This window comes from Meriones unguiculatus, chromosome 18, assembly GCF_030254825.1.
Source record: "Meriones unguiculatus strain TT.TT164.6M chromosome 18, Bangor_MerUng_6.1, whole genome shotgun sequence".
Lineage (NCBI taxonomy): Eukaryota > Metazoa > Chordata > Mammalia > Rodentia > Muridae > Meriones > Meriones unguiculatus.
The window spans coordinates 20,899,438-20,925,134 of record NC_083365.1 but is presented as its reverse complement, the minus strand read 5'-3'; the positions used below and the strand labels follow the sequence as shown (position 1 = coordinate 20,925,134).

Below are 25,697 nucleotides of genomic sequence, written 5' to 3'. Positions count from 1 at the left end.
TTCTCTTCATTTTATAACCAGGCTTACCAATGGCCTGGATGGTGAAAGCACATGTGCCCCAGGTCATCATGGGCACCCGTGGGTCTAGTTCATCGGGAGGCACTTTTAGTCCAATTCTGTAAATTGTTGTGGCAAAGAGAATGACCATTTCCTTGATACTATTTGAATACTTCACTCTAAAATAAAATAAAAAGAAAATTTCACAGTATTTTGGAAAAAAGGGCTGCTTTCTTAAAAACCTTATTAGGTCAGAAAGCAATAGAAACAATTAATTCCTTTTGATATTCAGTGCATTAGTAACTTTTGTCACTGTTGTGACCAAATACCTGACAAAAAGCTACCTAAGGAAGGATCTAGGCTTACGGTGTCAAGAGCTACGTCACGGGGGGAGGGCAGACTGGAGGAAGCAGCTCGCAGAGCAGTGAAGGAGTGTGAAGCTGGCTGTTCACACATGGGGGACCAGGACACAGAAAGGGGAACGACAGCACATGGGTAGCTTTCTCCCTTTTCCCTGTTTTTTAGTACAGTCACTCAGTCATGGTATGCTAATGTCAACATCCAATGTGGTCTCCCTCCCTCAATCCTCTGAAGAAAGGCCCTCCTCACTGGGGTGGAGGTTAAGAGCACTGGCCACTCTACCAGAGGACCCCAATTTGAATCCCAGCACCCACATGGAAGCTGACAACCCTCTCTAACTCCAGTTCCAGGGGATCTAATGCTCTTTTGGCCTCCACAGGCAATAGGCACCCAAGTGATACACAGTTATACATGAAAATAAAACACTCATACATATAAAATAAAAATAAATCTTAAGGGGCTGGAAAGATGGCTCAGTGGTTAAGAGCACTGGCTGTTCTTCCAGAGGAACCTGGTTCAATCCCCAGCACCCACATGGCAGCTCACAACTGTCTGTAACCCCTGTTTCAGGACATCTGACGCTCTCACACAGACATGCATGCAGGCAGAACACCAATGTACATAAAATAAAAATAAATTATTAAAAAAATAAATCTTAAAAAAGCCCACAGACAGACCCATGTGTATCTCATTCGTGTCATGGGTGTTTCTTAATCCAATTTAGTTGACCATCAAATTAAACACCAATATGAATAAAGTATTCTTTGGCAAACTAGAGGTTAGAGCTTTTGTAGACTTATTCAGTAAGAAAAAAAATAAGGAAATCCAAACGGTACTTTCTAAAGGTAGAAAAATCTCTTATAAAATGGCAATGGCCCATATAACTGTACAGCAAAAGATGCAGTAAATAAGCACATCTAGAAAGGTCCAGGTGTAAACTAAGGAACAGACTGAAGAGAAAGAATACATTTCGAGGAAGGTCTCAATTCCTTGGTATTCTGAAAAAGTATAGAAAGTATTTCTGCATTGACAGTGTGTGTGTGTGTGTGTGTGTGTGTGTGTGTGTGCGCGCGCATTCATGCTGCATATATGAATGACAGGTAACACCAACAAGCACTTTTTGGCTTTCCAAATTTTTACTTTTAACAAGTATTTAAACAGCAATAAGACGGCAATATGAAAAAGGACCGTTAGTAGACAAAGTATGAGGTGGTCATACGCACAAAATAATAAACCTACTCTGAGACATTACGTATTTTCAAAGTATCTCCTACACCGCTGAGATAGAGCAGGGCACTGCCAACTGTGCATGAGAAACAAGCTGAGGATAGAGTGGCAGATTTTTTTTTTTTTTCCCAGAAAGTCGCAGGCAAACTAAATGTGACAGTAAGTGAAGTCTTAAAATTCTGATCCCCTTATAGCTTTGGCTGTTGTTCATTGTCAAAACTGATTACCAAGAGGCAAGGAGCAGGGAGCAGCCTCTTTCCCGTCACTTCAGGTCTGCTGTGGAGCCTGACAGTCTGGGTTTGTTCCCCAGACAGAACTGATCCCACTGTTGTCCTCTAGCTTCTACCCGAGTGCCATGGTCTCTAGCCCACAAAGTACGAATACATATTTACATATATAAACAGTAATATTTTCCTAAAAAAAATCTCTAATTTCCTCAATCTCAATTTTACTAACATAAGTAAAACTTTAGGGAGAAAAAAATGGACAACGAGACAGTTTTACAAATAAAGAAAAAGGGAAGGAAAAAAGGGAGGTTAGTTCCAATTTTTATTTGACCTCAAACTCAGAGACCTACTCACCTCTGCCTCCCAAGTGTGACACCCTAACTTCACAAACCCTTTTAACCCTTCAGATACTTACGAAGACTGAACTCCAAAACTCAGGATGGAATGAAACTCAAAAGTAGAATCTCCCATTCCTTGATTAAAGAGGACAGGAACTGTTGGAGTTTCTCCTTATAAATTAAATTAAAAAGGGAATAAAAATCATGACCAAGTTTAGTTTGACAATCAACCATTTAGCTGTTTAAAACATATATAATCCCCTCAGAAACGCTAGTGGGTAGTAAATAGCCTAATTTCTCTACCTAGGTAACACGGAGGTGACATTCTTTTTACATATAAATGTCATACATACTGGTTTTTTGTTTGCTTTTTCACCTAATAGGCAATGATTATTTTGCCTCGTCAGTAACTTTTGTTTCTTTTCTTTTCATTTTAAAAAATGCATTTGTATTTTATTTAGTGTGTATATGTACGAGGGTGTGTTTCTGTTCACATGCACGCACACCAGGAACGTGGAGGGGCCGCATGGGCAGTCCAGAGGGCAGCCTACAGGACTTGGTTCTCTCCTGCCACCAAGAGAGATCCCATTCTGGCCATCAGGCTCCTAGGATCCATCTATCACTTTCCCTGCAGCACCCAGCTTTTACATATGTGTCAGGGATCCAAATTCAGATCCTCATGTATTCACGGCAGGCACCCGACTCGCTGACTCATCTCCCTAGCCCCTCTTTAACAAACATTTTAAGTGATCTTTAAATTTTATTTTTCTAAGTGTATTTCCACAGCAATATTTATTACTCAGCTGTAGATATAACAGCTTTAATAATTTTTATTATTAAGACAGAATATTACATAATATTCTGTTTTCCAGTATGAAAAATGATTGAACTGGGTAAACTGACAGCCAACAAGTGTTGGATTCAAATCTCTATTTCCTGATATCCAACATATCTGTATTTTCAAACCACATTTTAACACAATAATTACTTGTAAAAAAAAAAAAAAAAAAAAGGAAACCTGAAGATTTAGGGGACTATAGTGATGTTCCATGGCTGAGAGAACCGGCTGCTTTCCCAGAGGGCCTAGCTCATAACAGTCTGCAATTTCAATTCTAGAGAGCCAATGTCTCTTCTGGACTCTGAGGGCACTAGACTCGTAAGTATTTCACAGACATATGTGTGAGCAAAACACTCATAAACATAAAATTTAAAAAAAAGTTAAACATTTAGAAACAATTTTCACATATCTAGTACAAATAGATTTCCACAAACCTTTAGCGTGCTTCATTTTATAACCTGATATTCTGGCAAGAACAGTCTGTATCCACCGTGCCAAGGTCAAAAGTTGAGCAAGAGCCTCTGCATTTTCACTACAAAAAAATGACATTTAGGAATGATCAATTCAATTGGTACAAAGTCATTCTATGGGCTAAATTTGTAGAGTCTTTCGTTGAATAAATGGATATACTAAAAACATCAGCAAGAGTGGTGGTGGCGCACACCTTTAATCCCAGCACTTGGAAGGCAGAGGCAGGTGGATCTCTGTGAGTTCTAGGACAACCAGAGATATATAGTAAGACCTCATTTCAAAATAAATAAATAAAAATATCAAGTTCCTTCAGTTTATTAACATTCTAGTTCATGGAAATGTGACTAAAAATGTAATTGGTACAATGACTAAGACATAAGTATGAATCTATGACTGAGAAGTAATAAAATACCAGAAAATAAAAAATACCACCATGGTTACTCATCAACAACTAGGTGTTGTCACTCCATCCTATTCCTGAATATTCAATCTACAGGTTTCAGGTTCTAATATATCCCAAGTTGATCACTTCTTTCTACCTCTACCCACTCCCCTCCTGGAAGACCTACCATCCCTCACATCAACTATTTTCTTTTCCCTTTTACTTTTTTGCTTTGACTACTTGGGATTTTAGAGACACAGTCTCTCTCTCTCTGTAGCCCTGGCTGTTCTGGATCTCACTCACTATATAGACCAGGCTGGCCTTGAATTCCCAGAGGAGTTCTGCCTCTGCCTGCCTCTGCCTCATAAATGTTAGTATTAAAGGTGTTTGGGAGCCTTCTGCTTCTGTTTCTATTTGATTTTTTAAGTATGAATTTACCATATAACAACCAGAAGGATCTTCTAAAACTATAAATTGCATTCCATTATCCCTCTGCTCAAAACAGACCGGTGGTTTTCTGCTGTACATAAAATTAAACAAGTCTAACCTTTTGTGTCAGCCTCCTATGATTTGGCTCTTTACTACTCCCATCCGGGCATGCTACCTTTTTGCTATGCCCAGAACATGGTGATTATGTTAGTACTTGGGGCCTTTGCTTTTGTTTACCTCTTGTAAATCTATCTTTCTCTGGAGAAAAGCAGCTGTTTACCCCTCACTCAGATCTCTACAAAGTCACCATCTCAGAGACAAGCTGTCTGTCTGTAATGTCGAGCACTGGCTAGCCTCTAGTGTTTCCTTGGTATTTCTCGTGGCTCAGCAGCTCATACTAGATTACTGTGAGCCTCTCCTTCATGGAATATACACTCTATAAAATAAGAATTCATTGAAAGGACAATCTTCTGCTGTTACTGTTTGATGATTTATTCCAGCTGGTCAGTAATGACATACTCCTTTAATCCCAGCGCTTGGGAGGCAGAGGCAAGCAGGTCTCTATGAGTCCAAGGCCAACCTGATCTACAGAGCAATATCCAGAACAGCCACGGCTACATAGAGAAACACGGTCTCAAAAAAACCAAAAGACAACAACAATAACAAAACCAAACAACAACAAAAGATATAGTTATTTATGTATATGAGTATTTTGTCCTCATGTACATCTGTACCCCAGAAGAGGGCACTAGATCCCCTGGGATTATAGTTACAGCTGGTTATAAGCTGCTACACGGATACTGGGAACTGAACACATGATCTAGCCAGTGCCCTTAATCACTGAACTATCTCTCCAACCCCTTTTGAGTCTCAAAAGTGAAAGTATATTATGACTGGTTATGACTTAAAAAATAATTAACATGAGTTTTAGAAAAAAACAACAACTTGTGTTTATATGAGGTGTGTGAATGTGTAAATGCAGGTGTGTACAAGCTACAGTACACGCGCAGACCTCAGAAGAGCACCTTCAGTACTGGTCGTGCCTACTCGTTTGTTTGAGAAGACCTCTTTGCTGCTTGCTGATACGCACACCGACTAGCTGGCCCACAAGCTTCCAGAGTTTCCCATCTCCACATAGGGGGAGTGGGGAGATAGACGATTGCTACAAAGACTAGCTTTTACATGAGTTCTAGAGAGCTCAACTCTGGTCCTTCTACTTGCACAGTAAGCATTTTAACAAACTGAAGCATCTCCCTGGACCAGTTTTGGAGTTTTGACAAATGTGCTGTATAATAGTTTACATCAGAATGGTAGATTGGGCGCTGGAGAGCACACAGTGTTCTTGCAGACGCACGAGTCAGTTCTCAGCACCTACAGCCCACAGCTGCCTGTAACACCAGCTCTGGGGAACATGATACCCTCTTCTGGACACTGAAGGCAAGTTAACTCATATATGTACATTCTCCCCACACCCCCCCGTACATACATACATACATACATACATACATATATATATATATATATATATATATGATTGAAAATAAAAACAAATCACATATATATACACAGAGCTTAGTAAAGAAAGTCAAGGAAATAAGGTGCTGAGCATTTCTTTAGAAGTTCAGAGAGCAATTAGATGTTTAAGTATCTATTTGTTTTGGGGAATCACCTTGTAAAAGAAAAAGCTTATGTAAGCTAACAAGAAGTTGGAAGAAGCTGGCATGGTGATATATGCTTGTAATCCTAGCACCTGGGAAGCTGAGAAGAGGATCATGAGCTAAAGGTAGCTTAAACTCCACATCAAAGACTTGTCTCAAAGAACCAAAACCAAACAAACACTTTTCCCCATCTTCAGAAGTTAGAAGTGAGGTCTGGGTTCAAATTCTAAACCTCTCTTGGAATAAGCAAAAACCACTCAGTCGCTATCCAATTCTTTATGTTTAAATTGAAACAATAGTACCAACTTCAGTAGACAACTGTGAGAATTAAATAAGACACGCCAAGTTCATGGTGCATTGTCTAATGTTTATCAATTATTCAATAAATGAAGGGCAACTCTTTCTCATACTTCCTTGTTGGTATAAGGTAGAATTCCAAGTCCAAGTATAATGAATGAGAAAGTTCCAAACTGGGTTTTTCAATGACATGGAAGAGTAGAGCTAAGCAATTCCCTCTTGACTGCTGGCCACTCTCCCACACTTCTGTCGTGAGGGACACAGTAAACTCATGCTGGTGTTCTGTGGTACTGTGCCTCACACATGCCACAGAGTGATTCTATCTCTAGCAAAAGGTACTTTTTGAAATTAGTAAAACCATTTTCATTGGTGGAACAGAATCATCCTTTAAAAATTACTGATTTTTAAACAAATCAAAGAATTAAATTTTGTTTATTCTGAGACAGGGTTAGCCTGTAACTTGCTATGTAGACCAGGCCGGTCTCAAACTCAGAGATATTCCTGCCTTAGCCTCCTGAGTACTGAAATTAAAGGTATGCACCACCATGCCTAAGGTAGCAATTTTGTTATCATCAAGAAGAACAGTAAGAATACGAAAATACATAATGAAATGATCTAATTATTAAAAACTAGTGAATTCTGTTGAACTGCAGTAACAGACTGTCAGAATATAAAACATTTTAAATGCTCACAGATTATTCAAAGATTTGATAAATGTAATGCTTGTATTTACTTTTATCATTAACTTTGTGCACAGCTCTCCAATAGGATTTGTATCTTTGGGGTTGACTGCTTCAATGGCGGGTGGAAAGCATCTGTACAACACACTGCTTAAATAAATGAACATCCTGCTTCTCTTCAACACCCAAAACTGGGCCTTTCATCTCATTTGGAAGCATGATGCAAGCTTTGGAATGAGAATCCCCGTAAGGAGTGAAAAGGAAGGCAGTAATCTGGCAAAAAGCAAGTTAAAGCTTCAAGGACAGTTTGAAAGCAAGTACCTGAACAAAGGTTAAAAACGTACCTGCTGATCTTCTGAGGTTGCAGAGGGATGATGGGGATGACAGTGTTGCAAAGAGACTTGCAGAGCGGGCACAGGTATTCTCCACTCTCCAAGTCAAACAGGTCAACATGAATGCGCTGCTGAGAGCTAAGCTGCACAGCTTCAAAATACCTGCAAAATTCAAGGATGCAGGTCCATTTAGAACAACTCAGGTAGCTTTGATCTGTTCTGAGAAAAACAGGTCTAGAACTCTGGACTTAATAAATATCTTTAGAACATATAGGCAAAAACACATGTTATAATTATGAAAGAAACAGACAACCCACTTAGGGTGTGAATAAACTGGAAAATACATTACAGCAGATAGAAATCTCAATTACTTTGTTAAATCCTAATTTTTCCTCTGCCTAAACAGCAAGTGGGCATAACTACAGACTCCCAGTGATCAACTACAGCACTGAGGGCTTTCTCTGGAAAATTATGTTTTTAATCTGATGGCAAACGAGTAAGCTATACAAAAGATTTATCAGAAATTACATATTTGAAACTTTTATCTTTTCTCAAGATAAGATCATAATTTGTCATATTGCAAAGATATATATATATATTTAAATATAGGCTTCTCTGTGTAGCCGTGGCTGTCCTGAATCTGGCTCTATAGACCAGGCCTTGAACTCAGAGGTCTACTGCCTCTCCCTCCCCAGTGCTGGGATTAAAGGTGGGCACCACCATGCCTGGCTGCAAAGATGCCTTTTACTAACTACATATTTTAAGTTGTTTTTTTTTTTTTTTAATAAAGATTACTGCTTCTCTCACATGACTAGCAACAAGCAGTGTTAATTAATACTATTTAGTTTGCAAGAAGTAAGTGCATTTTCAGTGCTCGGGACTGAGGGAGGGCAGCACATCATGCATGTTAGTACAATGCTATATTACCATACTATACTCCGAACTCCTAAAAACAGTAAGCTGGGAACTTTCTAAAGGTTACAATATATAGAAATATAATTAGTATCACGAGAACAGGATTAGTAATTAAAATTGCCTTAGTTATTCCAGTGAGAAAAACAGAAAGACATGAGAAAACATGCTTTATTTTGTGGAGTGTAGTGAATGTCAATATTCCTAGTCTTTTTCAAGAACATGTCAGGGGGCAACTTACTTTTGCCAGCACACTGCATGCATCACATGACCACAGCTTCCTGTATAAGTTCCATGTGCCAAGTCTGGATCCATGAAAAGAGGGTCCAGCATTTCTGGTTCAGAGAGATATAAATAAGAAGTATGCACTTACGTTTTCTAAAGTGTTAAGGGGATGGGAGTGGAGAAAGTTTTCAGGTCTAAAATGCTAATCACAAAGTTTTATTTCTTAGGAATGTCCAGGGATAACAATATGACAGCAGTATATACGTTCCTAATAGTAAGAAGAGGAAAGAAGCAAGGCCAACAGGTTAGATTCTGAATTCTGTATGGATTAACAACTCTATAGTCATTTACACTGTAATTCTGAACAGTAGGTGCAAGCTGTATTATACTGGTGGTTGAAATGCTTTCCTATTCTTTAAGAACAAATCTGCTCTTATAATTTTAAAGAATAATTTGAATACACAACAACTTATAAAAAAGATTTATTTTAATATGAGTGTTTGCCTGCCTATATGTGCACCACATATGTACCTGGTGCCCAAAGAGGCTAGAAAAGGGCACTGATCTCCACAACTAGAGTTGCAGACAGCTGTGAGCTGCCATGCAGAACCCAGGTCCTCTGCAAAGGCAGCAAGTGCTCTTAACTACTGAGCCATCTCTTTAGCCACTATAAATGACAACTTTAAAAGGGGGAAAACCCCACATTTTTGAGCATAAACTTCAAATTATTATATCACTGCACCACTCACGGCCTAAGGCCAGTTAACACCTCTTTGCCTCACTCCCTCATTTATACGATGGCATCTAATGCATAAGGTTGTTGTGAGGATGGAGTAAGCAAATACATAGCATTTAGCCAGTGACTAAAACATGCTAAATATTAATAAATGTTAGTTTATTATCATCATCACTTCAAGGGAATTTAAACTATAAAGCAGCTACTTCTGATAAGTATGTGTTACCTAAATAATACTTGATGCAGTAAATGTTTAATATAAATCTAATCATAAGGCTCAGAGATAAATTTACAGTGTGAGACACTGGATAAAATCATTAGTCTGCATTCATCAAACCAGTTGTTATATTTAAAAAGGGAGAAAAAGTGATTATTCTCCATTAAAACAACTAAAATAAGCTTTTATTTTGCTTTGTTTCTGAGACATTGTCTCACTGTGTAGCTTAGGCTGGTCTTGAACTCACTGTATTGGCTAGGTTAACTTCCACCTCATGGCAATCTTCCTGCCTTAGCTCTCCATGCGCTGGGATTACAGGCATGAGCTACAATGCCCAGTTAAAAGAAATTAAAAGAAATTTAATTAAAGCAATACATGAAATATGTTTAGATCTTTACTTAAAAAATGTGCCTTTCGGGGCTGGAGAGATTGCTCAGTGGTTAAGAGCACTGATGGCTCTTCCAGAGGACCCGGGTTCAATACCCAGCACCTCATGGTAGCTCACTACTATCTATAACTCCAAGATCTGACACCCTCACACAGACATACATGCAGACAAAATACCAATGCACATAAAATAAAAAAATTTTTAAATGTGCCTTCCTACTGAAGAAATTTCGTGAATAGTTATAAAAATAAAGATTACATATATAATAATTCTGTATTATTAACCTCCTTAAATATGATAATGCTATAGTAAGTATACAATAGACTGTCCTCAGTTTTGAGAAATGCATTCAGTAATACCTAGGAATGAAGTGTTTTGAAGCTTGCAATCTACTTTCAAATGGTTCAGCAAGATAAAAATAAAGGCAATATTAGATGGATTGAGCAACATGACCAAGGACTAACAAAAATCAAAACAACGACAAAAATAATAAAGTCAAGTAGCCAATGTAGCATATAAGAACCTAATCTATTTCACATGTGGATATGAGATCTACCAAACAGGACTCATATACAACTTCACTCGGGATTTATATAAACCTCTTTCAAAGCTTATTTCATTCTAATTACACAGGCAGGAAAAGGAATGGCTGAAACTACATCAAGTGAGTGATGCATACCTGCTAAGAGGTCTATGGGTTTCCCCCTGTGCTGGGTTAAGGCAGTGGACTTCTGCACACAGGCTGATAATACCATGGCATTGTTTTCTAGTTTCACCTCTTGCTCTTCTTGGCAGAGGATGCATGTCAGCACCTCCTTTTCGGTAACAGCTGGACCCCGTTTAGGCCCCAAAGCAACTCTAGAGTGGTCGCTGACCGCTGGGGGGCTGCTGAAAGAAACAGCCAGAAGTGAGGGTATATGTTTTGGTCACTGTCTTTACATCTGGGTATATTTTAAGTAAGTAAATATAAATAAAAATTCTATTTGACAATATTGCCTTTAAAGTCTTTCCTGAACTTTCTGGCTTTAAGCAGTTAATTTTCTAAATAGAAAATTCACTTTGTTTAAGTGCACAAAGATATACATCAGAGACCACTATATATGTTATGATTCTTTTTAATTTACTTTATCAATGAAAACTGGCATTTGAATGATAAATATGTAGTTCACATATCAGAGAAATTCTGTCAAATAAAGAAAGTATTAAGAAGAAAATAAAAGCATTGTATTTTGATGGTGTAAGCACTACTAATCTTATTTCCTCCTAGCTTGCTTTCTACTTACACACATTTTGAACAAATAACATCATACTATAAACAGAGATATACTCACTTAAATGTTGCCTTACACATTTATCCCTTTGTTATTTTTGTCATGAACTCAGATTTACTCAGAAACATGTGAAATAGCTGCCTAGAGGCACTCTTGCTACTGTACCATAATACTTTTGTCCAGTCCCTTTCATTATGCCTTTACGCTTCTGTTATCTATTTTAGTAGACATTAAAACTACAAAAACTTAAACCTTAATAAATTTTAATGATATAGCAACACTTATGATCTATAATATACCTAATACTAAGATACAAATAAAAGTGAGTACTTATAATGGTTTGTGATACTAGGCACTGTTTCACTTTTTTTTTTTCAATAAAACATGAGGTAGGTATTATAATTACCTCCATTTTTCCAGAGGGAGAAACTGAGGCCTAGATACTAAGAGACAGATCTTGGAACTTATCATTAGCAGGTAGTAAGACCAAGATTTAACTAACCCAAGTGACCTGGCCTCAGAGGTCACATTCTGGACCATTCTACAAAACTATACAAGAAGCTCCCTGAAATATGGTGGATTATCCAATGAAATATAAATAACTCAAATGCTCATCAGTGTAAGTGAACTAACATAATATAGAGCATTACACAATTTTCAAAGGGAACTGCTCAGCAGTAACATATGGCCCCACATCCTTAGAGATATAATAAATATATAACATTCATGCAAACAAAAGGCTGAATAACAAAAACACATAATTTTGTGATTACATATATTTGCATGTAATAGTATAATAAAATTTCTGACATATACACATAAAACATTTTTGTTTTTAAGACAAACTCTCACTACGTGCAGCTTTAGTCTCCAACTCACTGTAGCTTAGACTAGCCTTGACCTTTCAACCTTTTTTTTAACCTCTGGAATGCAGAGCTATACACATAAAACTTATAACCACAGAGGGCAGGATTTGGTCAAATACCCAAAGGGACTTTAGCTTTATCTCAACCATTTGATTTTCAAAATGAAAATATAGCACTATATACTGTAATTAAAATAGTGAACAGAAAAGACATTAAGATAAAAAAACTAAAACTTAACATACTGAGAAATCTGCCTTCATCAACAATGAAATTGTCTTTTGCTTTTGAAGTTTTTTTATTTGTTGAGACACTGTTTCATAGGGTTGCACTGATATGAGCCTGATATGTGACTCAGGCTGGCCTTGCACTTGTGGCAATCCCGCCTCTGCCTGCGACTGCTGGGATCAGAGGGACCCATGCCTGGCATGCTGGGATTCCATGCCTGGCTTCACTGAGAACTTTTTTTTTTTTTTTTTTTTTTTATGGCAAAACCTTATAGTGTTAAAAAAAAAAAAAAAGACGGACAAAATATGAGAACTAATGTTTAAGGAACAGTATGAATCAGGAAGAGAAAAAGGAGCAAAAGCCTCGACAGAAATAGGCAAAAGATAGTAAGGCATTTGGCAAAAGACAAAATATAAGAAGTCAGTAACCAACTTTACAAGATTTCATTCTTGCACTCACTAGCAACCAGAAAATGTTTGCTTTTTAGTCTATGGTGCTAGGGATTGAACCTAGGGCCCCATGTCTGCTAAGCCAGCATTCTACCACTGAACTGCACTCATAGCTCATAAATTTTAGTTTGGTGAGAATGAAGCATGTTGATACACTAAAAAAAAGAAGAAATGAGGGGATGGAAGTCAAAAGGTATATATTTATAGATATGCAGAGTGAGCAAGTCTTCCTATTTTATGTATAGTATAAGGAAGATCGCTATATTGTATAGGTATTCAGAATGAACAAATCTACATATTTTATGTATAGCATAAGGAATAAAGCTGTATTAGGTTCTCTTACCAAAACCAGTAACGGCATAAAGTACTTGCTTGATGAACTAATTATTTCATTGTTTATATGTATAGGAAAACATCACGGCCAGCAAGATGGTTCAGCAGGTAAAATAAAAGTGCTTGCTAACCTGATAATTTGGGTTAATCCCTGGAACCCATGTGATGTAAGGAGTGAAACGGCTCCTACAAGTTGTCTTCTGACTTCCATATGTACACAAAAAATAAATAAACAAACATGTTGTGCACTTTAAATACTCAGTAAAAATGAATACATATGAAAACTTGAAAATCAAAGGAAAAGAATGATGCAGAGTCTACATCATGGGTCTACATGCACTAACATAAAAAATATACACAGAGAAAGCAAGCTATAGAACTAAATATATGGGGTGAGAGAGATGGCTCTGCAGTTAAAACCACTGACTGCTTTTCCAGAAGACCCAGGTTCAATTCCTTGCCATACTATGGCAACTCACAAGCGTCTGGAACTTTAGTTCCAAGAGATCTGGTGCCCGCTCTGACTTCTGTGGGCATCAAGTATATACGTGGTACACAGATGTATATGCAGGTAAAACTCCCAAACATATAAAATAAATCTCAAAATCTTCTAAAGAACTAAATATGAAAGAAAAGAAAAACATTGGTGTGGTGGGTCACGCCTTTATTTCAGCAGTTGGGAGGCTGAGGCAGGATTGCTACAAGTTCAAGACCACCACGAACCAGATAGGATGATCCTGTCCTAAAGAGCTAACAAAAGAAAAACTAGCATAAAGCACCTCTATTACGTTATGGATTTTTTTCCAGTTTGTAATAATGGTAGTTATTTTTCCTAGAAACCATAAAAACAATGTGGAATATATGAGGTGATACATAAATGGGTATCTAAAAACACCAATACACAGAAAATAAAGGGTTAGTTTCTATCTTTGCTGTTCTGATTTTAATTTTAGGAAAACATTATTTCAGAAGAATGTATGTTTTTTTTTTCCTAAAAAAAAAAAAATCTGAACTAGTCATCTTTTGCTTTGTTTTACCTTTCTTCCTCCATAATGGAGTCTTCCTTTCCTGTTATTTCTGATGTATTGTCATACATGAGTTTGTGAGTTTCAATGAAATTTTTCTGTAAGGCAGACATCTGGGCCATGATCTTCTGGCGGTGTAGCCTAGCAGCTTCAGCTTTTCTCTTCCGTTCTGCTTTTTCTTTATCATGAGTAATCTGAATATTAAGTAACAGCAAAATTAGATAAGATCTCCTGTTAAAAATTCATATCCAGATTGAGTATCTTCTGTTTGGTGCAGCAGTTGCCACTTCTGATAAGCTAGACTTCAAACAAAAAGTAATTTGGAAATATAAAGAGGACTACTATATATTAATAAAAGAATAACCTATGAAGAAGACATAACAGAGCCAGGCATGCTGGCACACACCTTTAATCCCAGCACTCAGGGAGGCAGAGGCAGACTGCTTTGAGTTCGAGGCCAGCCTGGTCTACAAAATGAGTCCAAGACAACCAAGGCTACACAGAAAAACCCCGTCTCAAAAAACAAAAACAAAAACAAACAAAAAAAGATAAAACAAGCTGGGCATGGTGGTAGCCTTTAATCCCAGCACTCAGGAGGCAGAGGCAAGTGGATCTCTGTGAGTTTGAAGCCAGCCTGGTCTACAGAGTGAGTTCTAGGACAGACAAGGCTACACAGAGAAACCCTGTCTTAAAAAACAACAACAAAACAAATCAAATAAATAAAAGATATAACAATTATTGACACATATGCACCAAATATTAGAGCCCCTAATTTTGTAAAACAAACACTAGAAGGCATAGAAGAACGTACAGGCCCTGATACAGTAGTAGTGGGGGCTTCAATACCAACTCTCACTTTAAATAGGTCTAAAGAAACCTCAGAACCGCAATACGCCATCAGCCAAATGGATGTAGACTATTCTACGTACCAGGGAATATGCATTCTTCTCAGTGGCATATGAAACTGTCTCCAAAACTGATCACATCATAGGCTACAATTCAATACTTAACAAATACTAAAAAACAAATTAATTTTTTGCTTGTTTTGTTCGTATTGTTTTGATTTTTGAGACAGGGTTTCACTGTGTAGCCCTAGCTGTCCTGTAACTATGCAGACCAGGTTGGCCCTGGACTCACAGAGATCCACCTGCTTCTGTCTTGAGTGCTAGGAGAAAAGGCATGTGCCACCATTGCCTGGCAGAATTAATTCTTTATGTAAGACCACAATGAAATAAAAGTAGGAAGCAACAAGACAAACTACAGACGCTAGAAAAATACTTGGAAAGTGAACAATACATTTTTGAATTAACAGAAATCAGAGAAAAAATTTAAAATTCCTATAATTAAATGAAAATGAGAATACACTCTTCCAGAACCTTTGGGGTACAATCAAGGCAGTCCTAAGAGGAAACTTATAGCTGTAAATTCTCATATTAAAAAAAAAAACAAAACCCTGAGAGATCTTAAATAAACAACCTAACAATGTAACTCATGGCACTAGAAAAACAACAAGAAGCCAATCCCCAAACCAGGGGATGGTAAGACATTATAAAGATTAGAGAAGAAATTAATGAAATAGAGACTAAAAGAACATTGGTTTTTTGAAAAAGTTAGTAATATTTTCAAATTCTTAACCAATGTGACATAAAGAAAGAATGTGAAGATGAAATCAGAATAAAAGGGTGTTAAATAACAGACTCCAATGAAATCCAAAACATTAATTATTAGAGAATAATTTGAAATTTTATATGCCAAGAAGCTGGAAAACCTAGAATAAATGGCTAAATTGTAATGTGCCTACCAAAATTAAAACCAGAAGATAAAAATAACTTAAAGAGATTTATTACAAGTAGTGAAGATTTAGCCCAGGCCTTTCCACATGTTTGACAAATGCTCTAGTACACACTAACTTAGTACAATGTGTTTTAGGAAAAAGTTAATAACTTCAAGTAGAAATATTCTATTAATTAAGATAAATGTGGTGGTGCACACTTTCGATTCCAACATTTGGGAGGCAAAGACAGATGGATTTCTCTGAGTCTGAGGTCAGCTCGGTCTACATAGTGAGTTGTAGAATAGCCAGGGCTATATAGAGAGACCCTGTCTTAAGAAATAATAAACAAACAAATAAAAAATTCTAAATTTTAGAGTACTCAAATAATTAAACACTAGCAAATTATTCTATTAATTATCCTAATTAATTCAACCTTAAAAAATATGAGTCAAAACATTATGGAAAATCATGATCTACATATTATCTAATTTCACTGAATCTAAGATGAACCATTATTTTATCCTTCCTAATAGATGGATACTATTGACTAAATTATGAAATGCCATTGACTGAGACATGTCCTAATTTTCGACATGAACACAATTTAAAATTAATATAACAGATTATTCCTAACAGAGTTCCACTGGGCATCAAGTTCCTCTAATTTTATAAAATACATACATTGAGGTGAATTTATGTTAAGTGCAGTACAGAAGCACAGGAACAAAAGATGAACAAAAATCACATATTTTGCCACAGTTCTTCCTAAAAGTAACTCCTTATTCAAAGACAGAGATGAATGTAACATTGTTAGCTTAGCATGCTGTTACCTCTTCATTCTTAATGGATTCCAATCCTGAAGTGGTGGCCACAACTAAAGAAGATTTTTCTCTTAATCGCTTCACTGTGTCAAACATCTGTGTAAACAGATGAAATATTATGCTTAGTTAAAGTGACCACGGAGAAAAAAAAATCACTAATTTGATTCAGCCATTTTGTCTCTAAATGCATTTGAGGTAAGCTACTTAAGACACGTATCAGAAACACAAAATTTAAAAAGTGACTCTGACTGTGACCTGTTGGTCAATTAGCCATCAGTTGAGCTAGGTAAGTCTCTGAGGATGTCTGTTTGTCTGGGGTGGGGTGCACAGATTTATTTTTAAATTTAATAAGAACTCTAACTCTTGGGCTCACATGGTGTTTTTGACTTAGCGTTCTAAATAACTGGTCACATAGCATTCTACTAAACCCAGTTTCAAGTAACATTTTCATTCATGTCTTCAAAACAAAGATATCCACTTTCGTTGCGCCCTATGTAGCGAACACAATCTGGCCCCGGATTATCCCTCCGACATTACTGCCTCCTTGTAGGTTACAGTGACACTAGCATTGCTCTTGGCCATTTTGGAACACTTGCGCGGCAGTACTCTCTTGTGGAGATGCTCATTAGAGTCCTAGGATCCTGGCTCTACAAGGATCTAGGTTTCAGCTCTCACTTCACCTTCTGACAAAGGCCTTCTCTCGCTATTCAAGAGAACTTCTGTCATTGTACTGGACTATCCCCGTGACTGTTTGAAAGGTATCTGTACTTTAACTGTGGTGTGCTCCATGAAGGCAAGCACACTGTGCTGCTCAGGATCTTGAATTCAGCCGGGCATATTGTAACTACTCAGCACATGCATCTGATGATGACATAAATGAGTATGTCTTTCATTATTGAAAGAAACGCCACAGAAACAGAAAAAATTTCAATTACTAGTACAAAGAAACACACAGTTGTAATCACTGATAGTAAATGACTTTGCAAATGAAGAGAGAACACAGGGGCTTGAATTGAACACAGGGGCTAGCACCAAATAAAAATTTTTTATACACAGTATGGGATTACACAATTATGTATAATTTAATAATAATAATAAATGACTGTCAGTTCTGGACTTTTTTATTTTTGAAATTATAATTACATCACTTCTTCCTCCCTGCCTCCTAAACTTCCTGTAGACTCCTCCCTTGCTCTTTTTTGTTATATGCCTATGTGTGTATATACATACATATTCCTAAATATAACCTGCGCAGTCTGCAAAACATTATTTACATGTACTTTTTTATGTGCTCACTGCATCATACTGTAAATTTTTACAAATTTATTCATAATTCTGGGGATTGAATCAAGAACTCACACATGTTAAACACACATTCTACGCTGATCTCTACTTACAGCCAGCCCCTATACTATTCTTTTTATTATGATTTGAGAGTACACTCTTTCTACTTACAAAAGTAAAACAGTATGCAAAGTTATACCAGTAGCAACCTCATATATCCTGTATTTGTTTACTGAGTTTATTGATTGCATTAGGCCACATCAAGTAACAAACCATTAAGGTTTGCATTTGCATAAGCATGTTCTGTGGTATTCAAGTAAGGCTGAATCACTTGATGATGCATTTATCAAAATACACTCTTGACATTAAGCAACATATAACTATATTAAACCTGTTTACTTTTGTAATATACCTGGAGTATCCATGTTATCATGTCCTTCTGGCCTTCTAATTGGGGGATTCCTTTGAGTTTTTCCAAAAGCATTTGTATATTCTGAGCATTCATGGCTGAACTTCCCAATCCTTTTTTAAAATACAAAATTATATTAAAAGAAAATTATCTTCATAATTATATGTACTAATTATAATTCTTAGTGCCTGTCATTCACATGATGACTGAGGTTTGCCAGCCAGGCCCTTAACTACCTTAGATTTTCAAAGAAAGAAAACTGCGATGACATGAAATACTGAGTGATGACTGTATGAATTAGTAAGCACTAAATTAAAAGATAGCATGAGGAAAGCTCTAATTACTTTAAGTCTCCCTCTGCATCCACCCATTTGCACTGCTAAGCAACAGCTACTCCTAATAGCCTGTTCTTGCTGTTCCTCTTTGTTCACTTTTTATACAAAGTACATGATGAGAACAACAACTGCAGAAATAATGAAGTGAGAGACATTATATTCATAACAGAAAAGGCTTATGATATCTTCAGTAATCTACAAAAAATAGTATAAAAAAGAAAATGTGATACTTTGCTTACAACTATGGGTTTTACAATTATTTCAGAAATTTGCTTTGAACAAGTCTATCCTAGCTTAAGAGCATTCTAATCTAAACCTATCCTATTCCTCAAAATTAAAAAAATAGTAATCTAAACCTATCCTATTCCTCAAAATTAAAAAAATTAAATGTACATGGGGGCTGGAGAGATGGCTCAGTGGTTAAGAGTACTGTTTGCTCTTCCAGAGGTCCTGAGTTCAATTCTCAGCAACCATAAGGTAGCTAGCTCATAACCATCTATATAATGAGATCTGATGCCCTCTTTTGGTGTGACAGCATACACGCAGACAGAATATTGTATACATAATAATAAACTTTTTTACTAGTTCCTAAAAGAAAAAAATGTACAAAAAGACACATTTTTAGTCAGACACACTTCTTCCCTTTCGTATTACAATACTGCAGTGTAGTAACAACAACTGCAGTAGGGAACTGGAGAAAATTAGTATAATGGAAAACACTAGTTAAAACTAAATATGCTAGACAAATAAATCGTTTAAGGGTGTGGTGGTTTGAGCAGGTACGGCCCCCCAAGTGGGAATGCTTGGCCTATACAAAGTGGCAAGATTATGAGGTGTGGCCTTGTTGGAGGAAGTATTGTCATTGTTGGGGTGGGCTTTGAGAACATACACATACACACACACGCTCAAGCTCCACTCCAGTTTGGTACACAGTCTCCTTCTGCTGCCTGAGGATCCAGATAGAGAACTCTCAGCTCCTTCTCCAGCACCGTATCTGCCTGGATGCTGCCATGCTCAAGCCATGATGACAAAAGACTAAACCTCTGACACTGTAAGCCAGCAGGTCTAAGAGTTACCTTGGTCATGGTGTCTCTTTACAGCAATGAAACCCTAACTAAGACAAAGAGTTTTCTAAATTTTAAGGACTGACAGATAAAAACTGTTGCAGGTCCAAACTTTCATTTACAAACTGGCAATTAGCTAGAAGCTTGTTGGGATGATGCTTTAGCATACTTGAAGCCTTATGGTAAAAGTCAAATGTCACTTCCTCTTCAGGAGCTTTCTGAAGCTGCTGCTTCTCCTCCAGCAAGCCCAGTGCCAATATGTGGAATGCCTGGAGGAGGAGAACAAGGGTCTGTGAAGTGCTTCTTCTTTAACTGGAGGTACTAATATAAATAACCCAAGGAGAAAGAAAACAATAACCAAATATGGATAAAGCTTATAAACAAAGAGTTAACAGAAAGAGAAATCATGAATACTATGAGAAATGCCCAACCTAAGTTCAAATTAAGGAGATATAGTTTAAGGTGACTGAAAGAGTGTTACTTTAAAAGTGACAAAAATTTAGAGGTTAGTATAAACTACACAGCTGCCAAAAGAGTCAGGAAGCAGTCACTTGTTATTACACTGGTGATAAAGAGATAAACAAGTTTTACATTAAAAAAAAAACAAAAACAAAACACCACTGTGACAATATCAAAAATCGTAAAGGAACAGACTGTATCCTAGGAATCGGTATGGCAAATACACTCATTTGTGAGGATGCCCAATGTAAACCAGGTGTAGCACACACCTGTGATCTCATGTACTTGGAAGGCTGAAGTGGGAGGATCACCAAAGCCACAACCAAGACCAGCTTGAGAAGTATAGAGAAGCTATCACAAGCAAGCAAGGAAACTGTAAACAATGTTCCTCTTAGTGTCCCTTGTTATAACAAAACCCTAAATCCAAACACAATGTTTATTAATAAGAGAAAAGTTAAGCATGTCATAGTATACCTACATGAGATACCCATGCAAACAAGAAGGACAAAGACCTTTCTGTGCTTATGTTGGTATAGTTTCCAGATATGTAAAACATAAACAGTGCTTATCTCCTTAGTAGGACACTGGGAGATGTAGGGAAATTTTTAATTGGAATTCAAATAAAGCTCTACAATACCAAATATAGTACTGAAAGTATTTATCATTGTTACAAGTATTGATATACAAATAGAGCATGAACTTAGACCAATAACAAACCAACAGGGGAGGGGGATGTTAAATAGGTATTAAATAATTATATAATTATAGCTACCATAAAATAGCAGGATTAAGTAATTCATTATTAGTGGTACCAACAAGCCGGGTATGGTGACTCATATGTATACTCTTAGCCTTCAGGATGCTGAGGCAGGGGCACTGAAACAAGTTTTAGGCTAGCCTAGGCATAAGGACTTTCAGTCCACCCTGTTTCAAAAAAACCAAAACAAACAGAGCTGCAAGTGTGGCTTGGTGGTAGAGTTCTTGTCTAGCATATACACGTTCCTGGGTTCATTCCCACCAAACCAGACCAAATAAACATATGCATATAAAAAGCATGATGCATTGGGCAGTGGTGGAGCAAGCTTTTAATACCACCACTTAGGAGGCAGACGCAGGTGGAGCTCTATACGTTCCATCCTGGTCTACAGAGCGAGTTCCAGGCTGTTCCGAAGAAACAAAACAAAAAAGCATGATGCAATGTGATATGGACTTATCGCTAACATGAAGAGACTTCTTTCTTTTTTCTTAACTGAGAAGGGGCTTTATTTGAATAGAGTTGGAGAGTGGTACCTAAAATAGCATAGGAATGATTATGTTCCAAAAGAGCTCATTAACCAAATGGATTCTACTTCCCAGCAGCTTTGCAGTTAATGCAATCAATAAGAGGACTGCCAGGAATATAGTTACCTTTGATCACCGTAATATGCTCCCATTATAAAAGTACATGGTACATCACAATTAAATTTCTACAAAATCCCAACCACAAGAATTACAGGAGGAAGTAAAAGCAGATGACGTCTTACAGATTTTAAACTTGTCTTTACTACTTGATTCATCAGAGATCACAGCATCTTTAAAAGACAGCGCTTCCTCTATCTCCATTTATAGCATCTCTCAAAAGGGAGAAGGCACCCCTAGCTGGCCCAGGGATTGCCATTCTCCCTACCAGCCAGGGCTGAACAGCAGGGGAGGGCAGAGCAGAGTGAGGCAGGGAGCGGAAGGTTAATTTCCCCTAGCACAACACAGCTGTTAGAGCTTGAAGGGAGCGCAGAGCTGGGGAGACTTGGGAGAGGGATACGGGCCCTGCTTCCTGTCAGAATCATTAGAAGAGGAGGAGAAAGAGCAGGAATGGCGGCCACGCTTGCACTCTTTGTGCATCTTTTTTATGAGCTTTCTTCATTTTCTTTTTCACCATCATTCCTGGCTTTACCATGGCAGAAGCCAGAAAAATCACAAAAAACAGGGGAAGGATAGAGACCTTAGTGTTGGCATCCCTAATACCCAAGATGTGGCACAGGATAAAAAGACCCACTTGGCGAGAAAGCTGGGGAACATCTTGGGGAGGAACCAGAAGCCAGAGGGAAAGAAAAGATGGGGAGATGGTGAACTGGCAAGACTGGAACCTCCAGGGTATATACAGATTTGGCCCTGGCTGCCTAGCAGTGGGATTCTACATGTTTAGATGTTTGTTCAAGCCTTTCCAAGTACTTGATTAAGCCTCCCAGTCATAGCTCTCACTTCCTGGTTATCCCTATTCTATGCACTTTTTTTTTTTTTTGAGTCTTTTAAAACAAATCATTCTCAAGGATAGGTATGCTAAAAACATGAGAATGTATCACAAAAGAAACTTTGGCCAAACTTAAAACTACTTTAATGTCATGTATCATGTGTTTCTGACATAGTTCTCATTGACAGTAATCCGGAAATTGTTTTTCAGATTCCACAAGGACTCAAGGAAAACACTGCAGGTAAACATACCATTTGGAGCATCCCTTCTGTCCACAAATTAGAATCTGTGTCTACTGCCCGCTCAAATATGGTTCTGAGAATGTACATCATAATATCACAGTTGAGAAGGTTGATTACTTTGCTGAAAGCAGGGCAGAACTCAGGAGGAGGTGGTGGTGGCAAGGCTGTTAGAGAAGCAGAATAAATGAGGAAAATAAACAAACAGGTACCTTTTTATTTGAACTGCCCTTACATACTAAATTACAAATATGAAAATTCAGTTTAAATGCAAAATAACACGTGATTTTTTTTTTTTGCTTTAAAGCACAGAAAATATAAATGTCAAGGGAAATGTAAACTGCTATGCCAGTCTCCCAAAATAAATCCCATTTGCTAACAATTTTAAATGCTATCATTCATGTTGGCCACATCTTAATATGAAATGAAAAAGATTTTATATTTCCTTTAGTTGGCCCCCTCAAATTAACAAAACACCCACAAAAATAGTCCAAATGTGTCATTTCAGAATCTTGATTTTTACCTTCATCTTTATTTTCTTGTTTTCTCCTTTTCTTCTGCATATGTTCAGCCTATCATAACAAAAAAAAAGTAAAACTATCATTGCATACACTGCTTAGCAAGCACAAAACAAATAGAATGTTTGAAAAAAAAATAGAAAGATTGACCTACCTAAAATACTTCATATGCTAATTTAAAATGTATTAAAAATATTGTGTAACTTTTATATTCATTTCTATTTTATTTATTTTATTAAATTAAAGTTCCTGTGTTAAGACTCCATTGCTGTGAGAAAGAAGCAAACAGCGTGGCGGCATCTCGCTGAGCCCGTGCCTGGCTTCTTATCTTCATGGCAAGGAAGCCATGTTAGAACAGTGTATTTCCCACAATACACTGGGGGCAGCAAAGAAGCAAGACAATGCTGGTAGTAACCAGCTTTCTCCTCCCCACTTCTGTAAATTATTCAACTTAACCAAAGGTCAACAAAACCAGCCATCACCTAAACCAAGTGATCACTTAATCGCCCTTCTAGGACCAACAAACACTAAGTATCAAAACTGAAGAATAGTTATTGTTGTGAAATAAAAGAGGAGGAGGAGGAGGAAGGAATATCCTAAAAAACATGACAACCAAGTGAAAAATGTGACTGTAAAATGAAGGCTGCATCACTGAATTCTCCTGTAATGACTTTTTTTTTTTTTTTTTTTTTTTGGTTTGGTTTGATTTTTCTAGACAGGGTTTCTCTGTGTAACAGAGACCTGGCTGCCCTGGCCTCACTTTTGTAGATCAGGCTAGCCTCGAACTCATGGAGATCCTCCAGCCTCTGCCTCCCAAGTGCTGGGATTAAAAGTGTTTGTCACCACATCTAGCCTGTAGCAACTATTAAGGACATTTCTGGTGTAGTCAAGAAAATCCAAATATTGTGTATACATGAGATTACTGATCAAGTTTTTAATTTTCTTGGATGACTTCACCCTCTCTAGTAACGAGAGCCATTCTGAAACTACTTTTCTGTAGATTCAGAAAACATACAGGACCTGAGGTTTATTTACTGAAAAGGATAGTTTTCCTACCTTGCTATGTTGTGTTTTAGAATAATGGTAAAAGTACATATTGAAGTCTTTCAGTGATTCATCTTTCAGCTCATAAACTCCATGGCCTGATACACCTGGTTTCCTAAAGCAACAGAAAACACAAGATGAACAGCAATGTTTTTGTTTTCACAGTACTGAAAATAGACAAAGTAAGACTCTAAAATCTAATCCAAAATTCAAGATTCCCCCCAAAAAAATAATTGTATCTCAGAAATGATCAATTTAGTTGCTATAATAATAAAAAACACTGAATACAAATTCTTTACAACAGTGAAACTGTATTTAATAGTTATGAAATTTAAACAAACCTGGGAGTTTGTTTTGGGTTAGCTGAACCTGACAGTATGCCTTTCTTAGATTCCCAGACTTCTTCTATAGTCTCTGGATTTAAAGGTGCCCTTTAAACTACAGTATAATAAGCAATTTAGGGTCAAACCTCAAATGGTAAAGCGACAAATCATTTGAAACTATTAAAATAAGAGTGTGGAATCCTCTATCAAGCATGTTTTGGTAAAAGCACCAAAGCTAAAAGGAACAGATTGCTATGAACATTTAGCATCTTTGAGTTTCTGCTAACAGGAATAAAAAGCCACATGCAATTTTATGTTATTTGAAACTAGTAGTGGGCTGCAGAGATGGCTCAGCATTTAAGAGCATTGGCTGCTCTTCCAGAGGACCAGCACCTACATGGCAGCTCACAACTGTACTTAACTCCAGTTCTAGAGGATCTGGCACCCTTGCACAGACATACATACAGGCAAAATATCAGTGAACAAAAAAAATAAAAATCTCAAAAAAAAAAAAAAACAAAAAACCTAATAGCATCACCTTAAACACAATACAATCACAAGTCACATTGTTAGTATCAATGATCTATATATCAAGAATTAATCCAGTTAACATTTATCTTACATACATAAAGAGTGAAAAAATTATAAGCTCTGTTAGGAAAAATGCTAAGATTAACATATAAAATAAAAATTTATAAAACAATGAAATCATAGCTTCAAATTATGGAAAAAGAGTAATCAGATAGTCTTATTAGCTTACTGTCTAAATCACCTAATATCATTAGACAAATTTCTATTTACCTGCCACATAAAGAACCTCATTTCATCATTAAACACAATTAGTCAACACCTAGTGCATTCCTCATTCTCATCCCTCTACTCCATATTGTATTCTTATTCCTCAGAGTTCTATAGAAAATTTCAGATGTTCTACAAAGTATCCAGAGTACAAAAATAAAGATCAGACTGTCTCTTAGAATAAGGATAAATATTAAACACTTACTTAAATGTGGCCACTTTGTTTATGACATTCTCTAAGCCAGTTTCATTATTTTCCTGTTGAAACAACATTTTTGTCATTTTTACCTTCAGGTAATGACTTTTTCTTCTTACTATGAACTGAAATACATTTTAAACTTCATCTCTGAAGTACTTTATATACAATAAATTAAAAGAATAACTGCAATATTGTATTAAAAGCACATATAAAAGCTGGGCAGTGGTGGAGCACACTTTTAATCCCAGCACTTAGGAGGCAGAGGAAGATGGATCTCTGTAAGTTCAAGGCCAGCTCGTCTATAGAGCAAGTTCAAGGAT

At 37.0% G+C, this 25,697-nt stretch overlaps 1 protein-coding gene across 2 annotated transcripts in view; it reads right to left on the bottom strand.

Annotated features, from left to right (window-relative positions):
* Ubr1 (ubiquitin protein ligase E3 component n-recognin 1) overlaps positions 1-25,697 on the bottom strand; it is a 117,995-nt gene that overhangs the window by 29,542 nt on the left and 62,756 nt on the right. Inside the window, exons 22-35 of one of the 2 annotated variants that reach the window (XM_021639393.2) lie at positions 25,384-25,436; positions 24,070-24,172; positions 23,019-23,067; positions 22,508-22,662; positions 19,740-19,839; positions 18,175-18,284; positions 16,488-16,574; positions 13,896-14,077; positions 10,394-10,602; positions 8,390-8,483; positions 7,249-7,398; positions 3,422-3,519; positions 2,227-2,320; positions 28-176 (exon numbers count right to left, since the gene is read on the bottom strand). In XM_021639393.2, coding sequence (XP_021495068.1) covers positions 28-176; positions 2,227-2,320; positions 3,422-3,519; positions 7,249-7,398; positions 8,390-8,483; positions 10,394-10,602; positions 13,896-14,077; positions 16,488-16,574; positions 18,175-18,284; positions 19,740-19,839; positions 22,508-22,662; positions 23,019-23,067; positions 24,070-24,172; positions 25,384-25,436 — 1,633 coding nt within the window. The remainder of the gene's footprint in view (positions 1-27; positions 177-2,226; positions 2,321-3,421; positions 3,520-7,248; positions 7,399-8,389; positions 8,484-10,393; positions 10,603-13,895; positions 14,078-16,487; positions 16,575-18,174; positions 18,285-19,739; positions 19,840-22,507; positions 22,663-23,018; positions 23,068-24,069; positions 24,173-25,383; positions 25,437-25,697) is intronic. The other variant, XM_060371705.1, reaches the window with a different exon arrangement.